This window comes from Plecotus auritus (assembly GCF_963455305.1).
Source record: "Plecotus auritus genome assembly, chromosome: 1".
In the NCBI taxonomy this organism is placed as follows: Eukaryota; Metazoa; Chordata; class Mammalia; order Chiroptera; family Vespertilionidae; genus Plecotus; species Plecotus auritus.
Genome location: NC_137770.1, coordinates 70,234,340 through 70,251,367, shown reverse-complemented (window position 1 = coordinate 70,251,367; position 17,028 = coordinate 70,234,340). Strand labels below are relative to the sequence as shown.

General features: G+C 48.2%; 1 protein-coding gene across 1 annotated transcript; it reads right to left on the bottom strand.

The window, feature by feature from the left end:
- Positions 1 to 490: 490 nt before the first annotated feature.
- Positions 491 to 14,555, bottom strand: TGM7 (transglutaminase 7; the record flags this gene model as incomplete). Its single annotated transcript, XM_080644352.1, has 13 exons — positions 491 to 951; positions 1,170 to 1,303; positions 2,618 to 2,778; positions 3,089 to 3,415; positions 4,700 to 4,942; positions 5,396 to 5,499; positions 6,521 to 6,659; positions 8,901 to 9,078; positions 9,165 to 9,293; positions 11,112 to 11,230; positions 11,964 to 12,209; positions 12,652 to 13,123; positions 14,526 to 14,555. The coding sequence occupies 13 exons, from the start codon at positions 14,553 to 14,555 to the stop codon at positions 792 to 794; spliced, it is 2,442 nt and encodes an 813-aa protein (XP_080500478.1). The 3' UTR covers positions 491 to 791.
- Between the last annotated feature and the right edge of the window lie 2,473 nt (positions 14,556 to 17,028).

The window sequence follows — 17,028 nt, the reverse complement described above, 5'->3', positions numbered from 1 at the left end:
AGATTAAGGGAAGTGAGTGGGTGAGGGACGGAGAGGGGGAGATGGGGGTCAGGGAAAGTGAGGGCCTGTTTCGGGGAGCAGCCATCTATCCTGGGGCTGCCCTGAGTGGCCCTGCCCAGCTGTCCTTGTGCTGTCAGGCCAGCAGCAAAGTCCCACTGGGCAGCTTCTGTCCAGGCCCTGTAGCACTGCAGCCACTGTCCTCCTCAGAGCTCCTCTACCTCTGCCTGCAGGCTAACAATTTTCACGGAGAGACTGACCCTTGATTCCAGAGAGGCTGCGTTCGAGGGATTATGTTGGGCTTATTTTGTGCATGATCCTTTAAAGAGGGTGAGAGACAACAAAAAGGGCAGGGAGGGCCCGACCACATAGCAGGCAACCAAGAGGACAGGCTGGTAGCAATAAGTAGCTTATTAGCTCGGAAGTGAGAACACCACTGATCAATCAAAGACGTCTTTATTGTCTCCTTCCAAGACGCACAGTGGTCATAAGGGAGCTTCATGTACCCCCAGGCAGGCGGGGAAGAGGAGAGAGAAGGAGCACAGATAACCCTACCCCTTCAGGAGTCAGGTGGGCCAGGGAGGGGACCTCGAGGTCATGGGGGCAAGGGCAGGGGAAGGACTGCAAGAGGCTAGGGAATGTGTCAGAAGGGGAGGAGTGGTCTTGATGAGAGGCTGAGGGTGCAGGGAGGCGTCAGGAGGACAGGGTGGGACCTGGGGAGGGGTTGGGAGTACTAGGAGGGCGTCAGGAAATTGGATCAGGGCAGGGAGCGTTCCTGGGGGTGGGGGGTGGTTTCAAGAAGGCCTGGCTGCTGCTACGAAGATGTCCTTGTAACCCTTTATCTCCTTGACTTCGCTGCTGCTGATGAGGACTTGCAGCTGGCGGGGTCCAGCTTTGAAGGGGTAGAGGTCCAGTTGGATTTGGATGGTGTGTCCCGCCACCAGAGTCCCAAGGCTGAAAGTAAAAAAGAGCTTGTTAGTGCATTGAGGAGTAACTGTGGTGGGTAACCTGGTTACCCGCCTCGGTCGGCAAGCACCTCCCCCCTCCCAACAGCACAGGCCAACCTTCCCTGAGGAGGGTGGGAACACGGGTGCCCAGAGGCACCATCCAGGGAACTGAGGGTCATCCTGTGACCCCATGAGGAACCTCTTATCAGAGACAATGGCACTTACTCATTTGAAACCTGCCCGTGGATGAGGCCACTTCCCTCCAGCACCATTGTGCAGTGACTCAGAGCCACCGTCCGGGTGTTGGTGAGGGTGATGTGGACTCTCAGTGGCTTGCCCACCTCAGCCTTCTCAGACACCTGTGTGGAGAGAGGATGGGGATATTGTGGGCAACTGACCTCATTTCTACATTCCAGTTCAGTAACCTCACTCCCCCAGCCCCCTGTTGACCACCAGGGACTGTTTATTTAGAGCTAAGACACTGCAGTTGGGAGAAAAGAATATGAGATGAGAGTATTCAAGGTTAACACACACCCTGGCCTGTCTTAGAGAGAAACCACCATCAATTCGGAATGGGCACCAAGTTGAAATCTTATTTCCCTCTCTACCGCCTAGTTCTGGATGGCAGTTAGCTTTCAACTATTAGCCAGCTGGTTGTGGCTATAGAAATGCTGTGTTAAAAAGAAACATGTCCCTTGTATTCTGATGAGGGTGTCAAAGTAGAACAGGTAAAAGGAACAGGAATCCAGTATAGTCACAGATCATCCCCAGGTCCCTTACCTAATGGGGACCATGTAATAGCCAACTGGCATCTGATGTGTTTGCATCGGATCCTGCTGTAACCAGGCTTCAGGTACCAGGCAGGCTCTCACCGGGGCACCAGGCTGTCTGCATGGTGATCCTGCCCACTGTGTGTGGAGGCTGCCTGACATCACTTGCGAGGCAGCATGCCCTGGTGAAAACCATCAGGTGGCCAGGTGGTTATGACATGGAATCGCTCAATTCTCCTTTTCAGTGGGGATTGGGTGTGCTGTTGGGAAGCCACCAGGTGCAAAGCCAGGTTGGGACGAGGCTGAGGGGACGCTTTTCAGAGCAGGAGGGGAAGGTGGGGAAAGGAGGCTTCGGGGGAAGGAAGTCCTGGTAATAGGAGGTGGGGAATACCCTGCACTCCTCCGTGTATCCTTCCATCATCTGTATTCCTTCCTCGTCCAGTGGCCTCGCCAGCGACTCAAGCCTCTGAACTTGAAATCGGAGGCTCATCCTTCATTTGCTCCCCTCTTCCTTGTCACCCCATCTTATCAGCAGTCACCTTTGGAATTTGACTTGTGGTCTCTCTCAAATCTCTCTCCCCCACTCCATCTCCCAGTCATTGCCTTTGTGTCTCTGCCTCTGCAGAGCTACTTCCTTACCTAAAATGTCTTCATCTCTATCTCATATCTCTGTATAGTGTCTTCCTTTAGCCTGCATTCCACTTGCATCTTCTGTAAAACGTCACCTCCTCTGGGAAGCCTTCGTGCGCTTTGTACAAAACTGCGCTTCTCACGCCATACTGCGCTTTGATCATCCATTTGGTGTCAAGGCAGTGACTGTGTCTCTTTCGCTGCTGCACCCCCAGCCCCCGGGTTGGGTAAGTCAGAGAGCCCCTGGGTCCCGTCTGTGTCCAGATGCCTTACCTCAATAGATAAGTGGGGAGGCTCCAGAGAGATATCTTTCAGGACCAGTATGAACTGCCCCGTCCCCTCCACCTCAGCGATGCCAGACACACGAATCAGCTTTTCATCCGTCAGCTTGTTTCTGTAATTGTCGTAGGGTAGCAAGAGCGGCCACTGTATCTCTAAGCACAGATAAAAGACACCTTGAGTCTAGGGAATGGGTCTCAGAGAGAGGGGGGAGGAGGAGCTGTGTGCAAGTCTAGATGGGTGTGAAAGTGTCTGTGTGTGTGTAAGAGAGAGACAGATAGCAGGCTTGCCCTGCCCCTACTGCACCAGAGGTCGCTGCTGTGTTCCACCTGGTGGGATGGCATCAGAGGTGTGTGTATATGTGGGGGTCTCTGTGTGATCTGGCTAGTCCAGCCCAGCTTTGTTCGTGGCCCCAAAGTTCCCCTCCATCCTGCAGATAACTTTCCTGGCCTGCCTCATACTCACCCTCCCCAAAGTCCAGGTTCAAGTGCACTATTTGCCTCCAGAGGGGCTGCCGGGTCCCACCCTTGTGCAGCAGTGCCTGTGCGCAGAAGCGCACCTCCAGTCTGATGGGCCCCCGGGGGTGGGCTCTGTGTGGCACCCTCCTGGCATGCAGCGTCAGCAGCAGGTCCTGGCCCCACTCAGGGATCCTGGTCAGGTGAAGCCGCAGCAGCGCTGGCTGATCCCGGAAGCCCCCGGACCCCAGCAGATCCAGGAAGGGGGAAGAGGCCCTCCTTGAGCCCAGCATTTTCCGGGATGCCTTCACGAACACAGAGCGCTCCTCGGGAGATCCTGGGAGAAATGAGAGACAGGAAAGACATCAGTGGGAGAGGCTGAGGGCACCAATGACCTTTTTTGAAAAACAAGCCACCGGACAACTCACAGCTCCCCTCCTGAACCCCCAACCACAGGAAGAGCTGCGTGGGAGGCAACACAGCTTCATGGCTGAGAACATGGGGATTGGCGTTGCTTGGTGCTGGGTTTAAATCTTTCCTCCATCATAGGCTTTTAATCTCTCAGTGCTCGGTTCTGTCATCTGTAACCTGGGGCTATCTCCCTACTTCATAGAGTTGCCAAAACATTGGGTTAAATGAGTTGTCCTTTGTCATCAGTATTGCCCCTGTCATCACTATCATCATCATCAAACCCAGAGGCTTCTCTCTCCTCCCAGTATCCTCACTTCTAAAATACAGGGTATCCCCCCAATATGTATACACACTTCAATAACTGATAGCTCAATTTTGAAAATGAAATGTATTTTAATAAGCACTGTCTTCATAATTATTCAAAGTGTGTGTATACACACTTTGGGGGGGACACCCAGTATTTTAGAAGTAAGGATACTGGGGGGAAAGAGAAGCCTTTTATGCTCAAGCCTTTTAAAGCTTCAGCTCTTGCCCCCCTATGGACTATTCAACATTCAGTCTTAACCCCAACTATCCCAAACTGGACTTCTCTAGAACATTTACTATACTGTGCATCAGAGGCACTGTTCCAAGTAGTTTCTGTGTATTAATTCACTTAACCCTCACATCAGCCCTCTGAAGTACTGTTAACCCATTTCACAGATGAGAAAGTAGAGGCAAGGGGATGGTAAGAATGTGTCCAAACTTACCCAGCTAGGACATAGCAAGCCCTTGATTAGTATTCAGGTGGCCTGACTCTACCCTAGGAGCCTTCTCCATGGGGACATCTACTCCCTTCCACAGGCCACAGAGCCCTTGCCCTTCTTGTACATCTACCTCTCCCCTTGCTGCCACCCCGACTGCCAGGACAGAAGGAGTCTGTGATGTGACCCTAGGATACAGTTGCCAGGTAACATCAAGGACATTCAATTAAATTTGAAATTCAGATAAACAACAAATAATTTTTAGTATAAGAATTTCACATGTAATATTTGGGACATACATATACTAATAAAATATTTGTTTATCTGAATTTATCTGGAAATTTATCTGGACACCCTGTATTTTTATTGGCTAAATCCAGCAACCCTGCCATGGGAACCATTCCCATTGGGAGGTAGCACAAAGGAGGTATACCACCTTCCTCCCAAGTCCCCCGGGCCCTGGGTACCTTCTGGGTGCTTATAGAAGCTGGTGATGTCCTGGCGCTGGTCTGATCCTACCAACTTGGTGCTGATTTTCTTCCCGATGGAACTGGTGTTATGGGCCAGGATTTCCTGGGCCTGGCCATCCCCAAAGAGCCAAATGACCTCATCGGCATTTACCTCCGCATACACAAATGGGGTGTCATAGGGCAGGTGGACCTCCCCTTCCCTGATGGCCTTCACGGAGGCAGGGCCACAGCAGAACAGCCCTGTGTGGGGGAACAGGCATTATGGCAGGCTAGCCTGGCTGCTGACACCTGGACCAGGGGTGCTGGTTGTGGTTGTGGGAAGAAGGGAGATGGGGTAGGGAAGGGCAGTGGCATAAAGGCCACTCTCCAGTTCCCATTAATTCAGCAGAGCCTCAGAGCCCCAACACTCCCCCCCTGCCCCCCCCCCCCCCCCCCGCACCGTGAAGCAGCAATCAGTATCCTCCTCCCCACCTTACAGGTGAGGAAGCAACTGAGAGGTCCAGTGACTTATCTGGGTGGCCCAGCTGTCAATGTCAAAGTCAGACCCCTGACCCACAGTTGTCTCTGCGTTGACTTTGGGAAGGGGATAAACTGGGGGAAATGCCTCTTCTTTCTGGCCTTTTGCTCACGTGGCCTGTCACGTGGTCGGCCTTCCCACAAAGCCCAGACCCTTCCACCATGGTCCTCACTCACCGCTGCTGGTTTGCTGGGGTGTGGGGTCCAGAACCTGCCACCCATTGAATCCGGCGGGGAGGTCTTTCCGGATCATCCAGCACTCGTTCCAGACATGGAAATTCCTACAGTACAGATATGGAGAATATATTTATATATATACAAATTTTTAGTTCAGTGTATATTTCCTTAGACTAGGGATCTTCCCTTACCTCATACATCTGATATTGACACAATAATTTTAAAATCTGATTTATGTCTATATTTCAATTTTGTCAGTTGACCTAATGATAGTTAGATCAATAGTTGTAGCCTTCTTTTCCACCCAGTCCAGGATCACACATTGCAGTTAGCTGTCTAGTATTCCTTGTCTCCTTTAATCTGGAACAGTTCCTCAGCCTTTGTTTCATTACATTGAAATTTGAATAGAGTGTTGGTTATTTTACCATAGTGGCCCTCATTTTTGGCTTGTCTGGTGTTTCCTTGTGATTATATTCAGGCTATGAATCACAGACAGAATTCTACAGGAGCGACAGATTCTTCTCAGATACACTCCTGCTTCTTGAATCCTAGGAGCTCAGAGAGGGACAGCAGCTAGTTCTCGATGCAACTCAAAGGTCTTACCTGGAAACTGGCTGGAAAAGGAAATCAGATTTGGGGAAGCAGGAAGAGACTAAAGATACAAAAATATAGGGCACCCAGAGACATAGGAGACTAAGGCCTAGACAAGCACACACACATGCGTGCGAGCACACAAGCAGAGGAGTGAGGCAGGGAGGAGGAGAAGGCAAGAGAGACTGAAGGAACTATGCAGGTAGCTCTTCTAAACAGAGAGCAGTGCCAACAGAAAGACCCAAAATAGGAAGAGTAAGATGAGTGCAGACTTTGAATTCAGAATTTAGAGGCACAATCTGTCATTCATTTGGTTGCCGGCTTCAGAATGTTCTCCCATAGGCTTCTGTTTCTGAAATGAGTTTGATGTGATGACCTAATTAGCCAGAACAGTCACCTGGGCTGGGAACTTATTCTCTGAGCATCAGCAACAACATACAGGGCAATACTGCCTCCAGCTAGAGAGAACCAGGTCAGCGTTTCCCTACCTTCCTGTGGACAGAGCAGAGATCTGTAGGAGACAGTGCCCCTTACCATATTTTGTCTTGTTTCTGAGTTGACAGCATTTCTGCATTTCGGTCATAGTAGGTATCTATGGTCAAGTTCCCATCCACGTTGTGTGCAGAACGGAAATTGGAAACAACACGGGTTGGAACGCCTAAGCATCTCATTACTAAAGAGAAGAAAAGCATGGAGAATCACTGGAAGCCAAATCACTGGTATTCCAGGCACACTTTCTAACTTTCTAGCTGGAGGAGAGAAAGAAGGCAAAGATTCTTGCAGATCCATACTTGCAACTTCTTCATCCTCAGAGCACCACACACAAGCCCCCAAACTTGGCTGCAACCTGTCCTATCAATGGTCTCCCTCCTGCAGAGGAGCGGGGTTGGGGGGTGGGGTTTTTTGGGGGGGGATCATTTGAGGGTCACAATTAACAACAATTAACAACAACTCAATTTATCATTTAGGGCTTTTCCCATTCATCGGCTTCCCAAATTAAAAACAGAGGACCTAAAACATTTTATAATTTGAAAAGAAAATTAAAAACTTGAGTGCTGTGGCCAGTTTTAGGTAAGTAGCTTAACTTATCTAGGCCTTAGTCTCTTTGTATGAAACAAAATGAGGAACTGAGCCAGATGATATTCAGTCCTGAAATTCTGAATCTGTAATTCTACAGAAAGACAAGGGTTTGGCGGAGGTAAGAAACAAATCAGAGAATGGATAGAAGAGCAAAGATAGACTTACAGAGCTAAGGGGAAGATATCAAAGACAAATGGAGCCTGCAAGTACCATGAGGCAATGGCCATCTTTGTTAAGGCAACAGCCTCCTCTTGTGGCTGTCAAGGTAGTGCTGCAAAGGCTTTTTAAAGCTGAGTTAAGATTTCACAGATGTAGTCACAGGAAGTGGGCATTACACCACCATGATCACCACCACACACACACCTGCACGCCTGCCCAGGGCCAGATGAAATCAATCCAAGAGCCAGGTGTGACCTTTCCAGAGAGGGAAGGTTTACCCCATCATCTGCTCAGAAGAAGCCTCTGGGAGGGTTACAGTGCTTTGAAACATAAAAGGACTATTGAGAGTGGCCAATCTTTCTGTTTCAATTTATTCAAGAGCCCAAAGAGCACCACCTGTCTTCAATCACCTGTCCACTCCCAGCAAAGCTCCTGGGCTTTTCACAAACCCTTCGAAAGGAGGACAGCTAGACCCACCTCCATGTCCCCAGAACTCAGGGCCTGGGAGTGGTGACAGGCTCAGAGGTGGAGCAAGGACACAGACCTAGACCTTCTCCTGCTCATCTCAGGGTCTAATGGCCCCAGCCCTCCTCCATGATACCTGCCTCGCCACCCCAGGGTAAATTTGACTCTACTAAATGCTGGCACTGTCCTGAGCATCTTACAGTGAAAACAGATGAGTAAAGCAAGGTCGCTTGATTTGAACACTCAGATTTAAACCTCTCCTCTGTCGGCAGCACCTACACATAGCTGCCAAGCTATGCTGCCCTTCTCAGGAAAATCTGGGACTTTGTCTTTGTTCCCTGTCTCTGTCCATTCTGTGCTACCTCATTCTTTAACTCAGAGTCAGCCCAAGAGTTCATCCAACATTTGCTGAGCATCACAGAGTGGCAGGCTGCACGGTGTAAGGTACTCCTGCCTTGCAGTCGGGAAGACAGGCAGGCACCTCAGTACTCTCTGTCTTCCCTCATCTTTACAGACAATCTGAGCAATGACTTTGCACTAAATTATAAATAACTGATAATTCACAAACCATCAATGCACCTTCAGGGTAGTTAGTAAAGTAGCAAATCTCTAATGGTAGCTCCTCAAGAATGTCTCTGAACATATTTGGGAGCTCTTCTACAGGTGAGATCAGCTCTGCCAGACCATCTTCTTGCACCTCAAGCTTCCCCCAACCCCGTGGTCGGCAAACTGCGGCTCGCGAGCCACATGCGGCTCTTTGGCCCCTTGAGTGTGGCTCTTCCACAAAATACCACGGCCTGGGCGAGTCTATTTTGAAGAAGTGGCGTTAGAAGAAGTTTAAGTTTAAAAAATTTGGCTTTCAAAAGAAATTTCAATCGTTGTACTGTTGATATTTGGCTCTGTTGACTAATGAGTTTGCCGACCACTGCTCCAACCTATCCTGACTCCAGGCTCACCTGGAGCTGAGAAACCTAAGCAGGTGGCAGAAAGAAGCTCCGTCAGGGACACTGTGGGGTGACTGCAACATAAATGTGCAGGATTCCTCAAGACTACAGAGTGTGCTGGTTCAGAGCCGAGTGCCCACCACTCCTTAGCTATGGGGCTGTGGGCAAGCCACAGTTAGCTCAAGTGAAAACAGATATCAGAGCCTGCCCTGGAAGGGTGATCATGAAGATTAAGTGATTCTGCGCTTCTATCTCCCCTCACTCACCGGTGCACATAACAGCTGCAAAGACCCAGCACTGTCCATACTTCACAGGCTGCCCGCCCCTGGCTGACCACTGCCGCAGGATGGCCACGCTGCCATTCCACTCCAGTGGGCTGACCCCCCGGGAGTAGTCCTCTCCCCAGTTCCCTTGCAGCACGCCGTTGTCATCATTGCTGTTGATCTGCAAAGGACAGATGGGTGGGTCTCCATCCTGCCCAGGGGAAGCTCCAACTGCCCTCAGATGGGCGGGGAAGCTTCTGTCGTTACCATGGCGCTCACCACCCTGCAGATGTACACCACGTCGTTCCTCTGCGAGTAGTCTTTGATTGGGTTCTCTAAGAAGTACAGGCTCTTGTTCAGGATCTCAAAGCAGATGTCTATGATGTCCTCTTCAAACTTCCAAGTGCGTGCAAGGGAGAAAAAAAGGAAAGACTAAAAACGTCTAAAATGCTGAAACTTCAAGGAAGTAACAGACGTTTAGGGAAGGTGTGCATGGGGGTGGGGCTTCATATCAGACAAGACTCTGCCTTTGAAGAGCTTATAAGTCAAAATGAGAATTCTGAAACACTGACCTGTGTGGTGCTAATGGAAAATCAAAGAGAATTCATAGAGGAAAGATCCTCATTGGCTGAAGAGATCAGAGAAGGCTATTGGAGCTGGTGGGCTTTGAAGGGTGAGGTAGACAGGAGAGAAGAGGGGGGTCTTTGAGCATGGCAGGTGGGTACCAAAGACAGGAGCCTGGAGAGTCTCATTTCTGGAGGGCTTGTGGGGAAAGATCAGATGGATAAACACAGGGCAAGGCCTGTGAGGAGGGGGAGAGGCGTGTGGAGAGCCTTTAAATCAGGTGGAGGGTTCAGCACGGGAGAAGCCAGTGAAGCTCATGACATTCGTTTATAACGTGTTTGTGACATGTCACAGTCCTTTTGGCTGTAAAATGTACTGGCATTTGTCTCAGTTTCAAAAAACGTGCACAGGTTGTCACAGTTGAAGAACTGGGAAGCTGATCTTCCTCCATAGGGCTCCCTGCTTCCCCCAACTCTTCCCTCCTGGTGTGTGGACAGAGAGAAACTGTACCAGCTGTGGTTGGTGGTTGGGAGCAGAAAAGTTGGCCAGAGCCAAAGGTCCCCTGCTCTATACACTGACTGGATATTTGATGTTATTAAAGATTGCTATTCATTTTGTATATATATTTTGGGGTTCAGTTTTTCAGAAAGAGTCATCATCTTTTAGAGCTATATTCTGAAGTATTACTGGATTAAATGATATGGTAACTATTATTTTATTCAAAATCAATCCAGTGATGAACTGCTGGTGGAGGTGGGGCAAGAGGGAGGAGTATAGACCAGGGAATCAGCAAACTTTTTCTGTCAAGGACCAAATAGCAACTATTTCAGGCTTTGCAGGCCAGAGGGACTCTGTCTCAGCTACTTAACTTTTCCCCTGTAGCACAAAAGGAGCCACAGATGATACCTAAATAAATGAGCATAGCTGTGTTCCAATAAAATGGTATTTATGGCCTTAGCCATTTTGGCTCAGTGGATAGAGCGTTGGCCTGCAGACCAAAGGGTCCCAGGTTCGATTCCTGTCAAGGACACATGCCTTGGTTGCAGGCTCCTCCCTGGCCTGGGACCTGGTCGGGGCTCGTGCAGGAGGAGGCAACCACTCGATGTGTTTCTCTCACATGGATGTTTCTCTCTGTCTTTCCCTCTCTCTTCCACTCTCTTTAAAAATCAATGGAAAATTATCATCGGGTGAGGATTAACATAAATAAATAAATACATAAAATGGTATTTATGGACACTGAAGTTTGAACTTCATATAATCTGCACACCACAAAATATTATTTTTAAATTCTTTTTCAACAATTTAAAAATGTGAAAATCATGCCTAGTTTGTGGGCCATGTGAAAACAGACAGTGGGCCACATCTGACCCGTGGGCTATAGTTTGCAAACCCCTGGGGTAGAGGAAACAGGATTCACCATAAATTGATCACTATTGAAACTGAGAGGCAGGTTCATGAAAGTTCACTACAGTAGCCCGCCCACTTCGATTATGTTTTAAGTTGTTCATAATAAAATATTAACAACTAAGAGGGAAAGGCATCTTCCTTTCCTTCCTTGCCCACCTCACCGGATGGGAAATTGGTCCAGCACCACACACCCTGAATTTTGTTGGCAGCCTTTGTGAGCCCACCTTCCCGGTATAGTGTTACCTGCCCGTAGTTCCAGGGCCAGGAGGTGATGAACCGTTCATGACCCTTGTGCACAAAGCCATAGTCCATCATGATATACTCTCGCAGCAGTATTTCACTGGGCAGGTAGACGTCGTCCTCTGAACAGGCAAGAGTAATAGAGGGGGAAAAACCCCAAACCAAAAATCAGGGTAATAAAAATGAAAAACGGCAATGAAAGTATCTTGCTGAAAAAAGGAGAAGCAATTGGGTTGATGGCAATAGAAATCAAGAGTGGACCCCTTAAAAGTCTATAATATGTTTTCTAGATGCCAGATATATAAAATGTATACTTCTTTAAAATAACAATTATCTTTTCCTGATTGTAAAAGCAGTAAGCTTGTTGTAGAAATTTGGAGAATACTGATGATGGAAAGAAGACAATGAAAATCGCTCATTCCCACTCCTCAGAGACACATTTTGGTGTATTCTGAGCACTCTCTCTCTCTTTCTCTGCACATGTGTCTAATACAATTACATTTCACATTGTGTTCCACCTCTTAATCTATTTCACTGAACATCACACATCATTTCAAAGAGAGCTTATGGGACCAAAACCAAGGTCTTGTAACACTGCGACCTAAGATTAAATTCTCATAGGATGTAACATACTCAATAGTGCTATGTTTTCCTGAGGAAATATAAGATTTTTTTAAATCACACCATGAACATTTTCATCATGCACTAAAAATTCCTTGTAAAGATTATTTATAGTGAGCACAAGGTGATGTATTGCATAGCTATGCAGCAATTTTTCTTCTGGACTTTCTAGGTAGAACCTCAGAACATTCCCAATGGATCAGGTTAGCATTACCACCTGTGAGCAAGCTGTACCTGCACTCCAAGGGTTAAAAAGCAGGATGAAAGTCCCCACTTGGTGGGTCATGCTGTAACCCTGGCCTTGAGAGATGTCTATCTTCAGAGTGTAGGGACCAATGACTGCACTGGCTGGTGTGAAAAGGGAGACAAAGAGTGAGTTGGAGTCAATGGTGAAGTCAGAAGCACTCCAGACATTCCCTTGTTGAGCCTGGGTGAGTCCAAAGGTAGCTCGGGTTCCTGACAGCTTCGTGGGTGCTGGCCCTGTGTAGGAAAGAATGACCCCAAGGTGAGGTTCGAAGTTTATGTGACCTTCACCTTCTCCCACCACTTGCTGCTAATGGCTTTTGGTTTCAGGTTTTTACTGCCACTGTGTGTCCTTGGGCAAACCACTGAAGATCTCTGGGCCTCAGTTTTTTATCTGTAAAATGGAATCATAATAGTATCCACCTGGGAGTTTTGTCATGAGGGTTAAATAAGTTAATGTGTGTGAAGTTTAGTACAGTGCCTGTAGTATATTTAAAGGCTGGTCGTTGCTATCACAACTTCAGTTTGCTGAGTTGGCCAACTCTTTTCTTAACAACACTAATAGGGTGCTGAGCAGTAACGGGGTCCTGGGGAATCCCAGGAGGAGAGAGGAAGGGAGGCTCAGAAGGAGAGGTAGGTGCCCTGCAAGTGGACTTTGCCTTGGGGAGGGTGAACGCACCGGTCTCAGCCACGAAGGTGATGTGGTCGGTCCCGCAGTGGAAAGGTCGGTTGAAATGCAGTTGGAGTGTGAAGGGCTGGCCCCGGCGCACGATGAGCCGCTTCAGGCCCATCTCCTGCGTGTGATGCGCCTTGTTGTTCCTGGGGCTCTGCAGGTCCACGGACCTGAGCTCTAAGGCTGCCACGGGAAGAGAGGGAGGCAAGGTCACTGCCCAGCCGTGGTTCCCTGGGCTCAGCCTCCCGTGGCACTTCTCAATCATTTCTGTGGCATCTGGCTCTGACTCAGGCAAGATTCCTGTCCAGATCTTAGGCCTTCTGCCACCCTGCTCCCTGGTTTCAGGACTCAGCTTCAGAGGGGAATTCAGCAGGTCCTGGCCTGAGAGTGGGAGGACGATGATCCTGGTGACCTCTGTCCCAGAAAACAAATCGTTTCCAGGTAACTGAAACTTAACCTTGCCACTTGTGTTAACAATCTATAATAATAATAAAAGCATAATATGCTAATTAGACTGGACAGCCGAATGACCTTCCAGACATCATTCCGGACTTCCTTCTGGACAACCTTCTGGACGAAGCTGCAGCGGGTGGGGGGGCCATGGCAGGTGGGGGCCGAGGCAGAGGCGGTAAGGGGCGATCAGGCAGGCAGGCAGAGTGGTTAGGGTCGATCAGGCAGGCAGGCAAGCGAGCGGTTAGGAGCCAGCGGTCCTGGATTTTGAGAGGGATGTTCCACTGCTGGTTTAGGCCCGATCCCAGCCAGGCAGTCAGACATCCCCCAAGGGGTCCCAGATTGCAAGAGGGTGCAGGCCAGGCTGAGGAACCTCCCCTGCCCCCTGCCCCCCATGCACAAATTTCATGCACCAGGCCTCTAGTCCTTGCTGTAGGAATCTGGACAGGTGAGAGCCTCAGGGTTACTTGTAGCTTATTTCTTGCTTCTCAATCATGTTCCCAGTGTCTGAGGGCACTGACTACTGCTTCCTGGGGTGCCACTGTGTGGGTACTCAGCGCACAGTTTAAAAACTCTCATAGCACGGTGTGTGAGAGTGAGACTCACCACCTCAGCTGTGAGACCTCGAGTGAGTCATTTAATGTCCCTAGACATCAGTGTCCTTGGGTGAAAAATGGAGACAATGGGATTCCCACCTCACAGGGTTCATATGGGCATTAAGTGAAGATTGACATGTAAAGACCTTAGCGTAGCAGCCGGTATAAAATAAGCACTCAGGGGTCATTGGTTGCTCTTAGTACTAGTGATAATGCATCCTCAGATTTTCCCTTTGCTATTTTTGCTGGCCATTTTTATTGTATTTCTGTCAACAAAAATCTATTGGGTTTTTTCCCCTAGCGGTACATTAATTTATGTCAGTGGTTCTCAACCAGGGAAATTTTGTCCTCTGAAGGATATGTGGCAATGTCTGGAGACATTTTTTTGTTGCCACAGTGTGGGGAAAGGCTGCCACTGGTATCTAGTGGGTAGAGGCTGGGGATGCTGCCAAACAGTATCCTTCAGGAAAAACTCGAGTTTGTTCTCAGTCATGATGTAAACTGTGGGCCATAATAAAAAAGTTGGAAAGCACTACCCGGTTTGGCTCAAGAGCGTCGGCCTGCGGACTGAAGGGTCCTGGGTTCGATTCTGGTCAAGGGCACATGCCTGGGTTGCAGGCTTGATCCCCAGGAGGGGGCGTGCAGGAGACAGCCAGTCAATGATGTCCATCATTGATGTTTCTATCTCTCTCTCCCTCTTCCTTCCTCTCTGAAATCAATAAAAATATATATTTTTTAAAAGTTGGAAAGCAATTGGCCCAGATCCTTTTGGAAACTGGCTGCGTATCATTTGTTCCTGAGGATCTTGACATTTTCATCTCAGGATCTACTGACCCTCTCCAGGAAGCCCTCCACTGCGTACATAGAGCCCAATGGCTATTCCATCCTGAGAGATCAGGCATCCACACAGGCAGTGAAGACACACTTCTGCAGGAAGGACCAGGACTGGGGCAGCCTTTTCCTGGCCACTGGCCACAGCTCCAAGCATTGTCCTAAGGGCAGCCAACTTCATTTTCCCTTGACCTAGGCTGACTCTTGGTTTAGAAGGAAAGGGAAGAGGAAGAAGGAAGCTGTCTTCCTCTTTGTGCCCAAGGTTGCAGTGCACGGAGAAAGCCCATCGCCATTGGAGACTAGGTTTCCTTTTTTTATTATTCCACTTAATATAATTACACATTTGGCTCACTGAAGCGCCTTTCACGTCAGGAAGACAATGACTTCAGTGAACCAAAGGGTGGGCCTTCAAAAGAGCAGGGAAAAAAAGCCAAGAGGATCAGGAAGAGATTCCACAAAGCAGGAAATCAAGCAGAATTAATTAGTAATAACATGTCAGTGCCCACAAGACGTCTTGACTTGGCCACTGGCCCATGGAGTTAGTAACAAGTGAGAGGAGAGGTAAGCCCCAGCCACAAGACGCCTGGTGCTTGATTAATACAAAGACAATGATATAAAAAGGATCAAAATATATCCCCACGTATTATCAGCATTTAAAAGAGAGAGAGACATTAAAACAGCCCTCTCCGCCTGCAATGAATTCTGAGATACAAAGCTCTTGTTCTCTGAGAAATCAAAACCTGAGGCAGCCCTGCTGTTGTAGAAGATTTAAAAAAAAAAAAATATGGTGGTGTGCTTATTTTTATTGATTTTTTAGAGAGAGAGGAAGAGAGAGGGATAGACAGATAGGAACATCCAATTGGCTGCCTCCTGCACACTTCCTACTGAGGATTGAGCCTATAACCAGCACATGTGTCCTGACTGGGAATCGAACTATTGACCTTCTGGTTCATAGGTTGACACTCAACCACTGAGCCACACCAACCAGGTCCTCACGAAAGGTTTTATATCTCCCTTTGAGTCTTGGCTCAGAGGTAATCAGGGAGTTTCTTTGACCATTGAAGGTGATGCCCCACCTCCCATCCCATGGTCGCTTGCCATCTCAACACCCTCTGTTTTCTGCAGAGCACTCTATTATATCCAGAATTAGTTCCACGGAAGTGGAGTCCTTGGCCACCTTTTACACCTGCCTGGAATGGAACAGGATTCCTAATTGCAGATAATTATAGCTAATGTTCTTACATACTTAATACTTACTATGTCAGGCACTGTGTGAAGTGTTTTACATGACTTAAATCATTTACATTCTCACAACCACTCTCTGTAGAGGTGTTACTATTGTTCCTGACATGCAGGAAGTTGCAGGGCAGAGCTGGGATTCAAATACAGAATCTGGAGCCTGTCCCCTAACCCTTCACATTCTCCTGCCTCTGTGTGGGTGCTTAGAGATGTTTGTTGAATGGACACATGATACATGCATGAAGGAGGAGGACAATGATCTGGCAGGAGGGCAGTGAGGCTGGAGGGGGACAGAAGGAGAAGAGTGTGTGAGGGCAGCAGGGCCAAGATGCTGCTATTGGCTTTGGTAGTAATGTGCACACCTATCCCTGATGGGAGAATACAATTTATACCTTTCTGAGGGCAATTTATCACAATGTATTACAAAGCAGAAGAAAGCCTTAAAACACAAATACCTTTGAGACATAAAATCCTCTTCAAGGAATTTTTCCTTAAAAAATCATAATTTGTGTACAAAAATGTAAGCATAAGGATGTTCGGAGCAACCCAAATTTTTGCGGTAAGAGTTGGATACACAAGAGTTGACTTTGTGCCTCTCATCTTGATTTAATCAACAAACAGGACAAAGATATAGGAAATATGTTACAGATTACCTTTAGAGGGTGAAATTATGGGATATTTCTCTTGGAGTTCTTTTGTGTTGTCCAAGCTTTTGCTTAAACACATATTCTTTTTGTATTTAGGGGAAAGTGTTACTTTGATTAAAGGTAGTTTTTGAGCAGAAGTGAAATGATCCAAGCTGTACTTCTGGATTAATCTGGCTGTGGTATGTAGCTCAGACCAGAGGGAAAAAAACGATGAGCAAGAGAAGAGCTGTGAGAACTCTGTTGCAGTCACCTTAGGCAAAAGGTAAGGACCTAGCCCTGGCCGGTTTGGCTCAGTGGATAGAGCTTCGGCCTGCGGACTGAAAGGTCCCAAGTTCGATTCCGGTCAAGGGCATGTACCTTGGTTGCGGGCACATCCCCAGTAGGAGGTGTGCAGGAGGCAGCTGATCGATGTTTCTCTCTCATCGATGTTTCTAACTCTCTGTCCCTCTCCCTTCCTCTCTGTAGAAAAGCAATAAAATATATTAAAAAAAAAAAAAAAGGTAAGGACCTAAACAAAGGTGTTGGTGAGAAAAACCTGTGTGTTCAAGGGACACCGGTGTCCATGGGCTGTGGCAGGCAAATAAACAGCTGGTTTGGATAAAGACTGGGCAGGTTAAAAG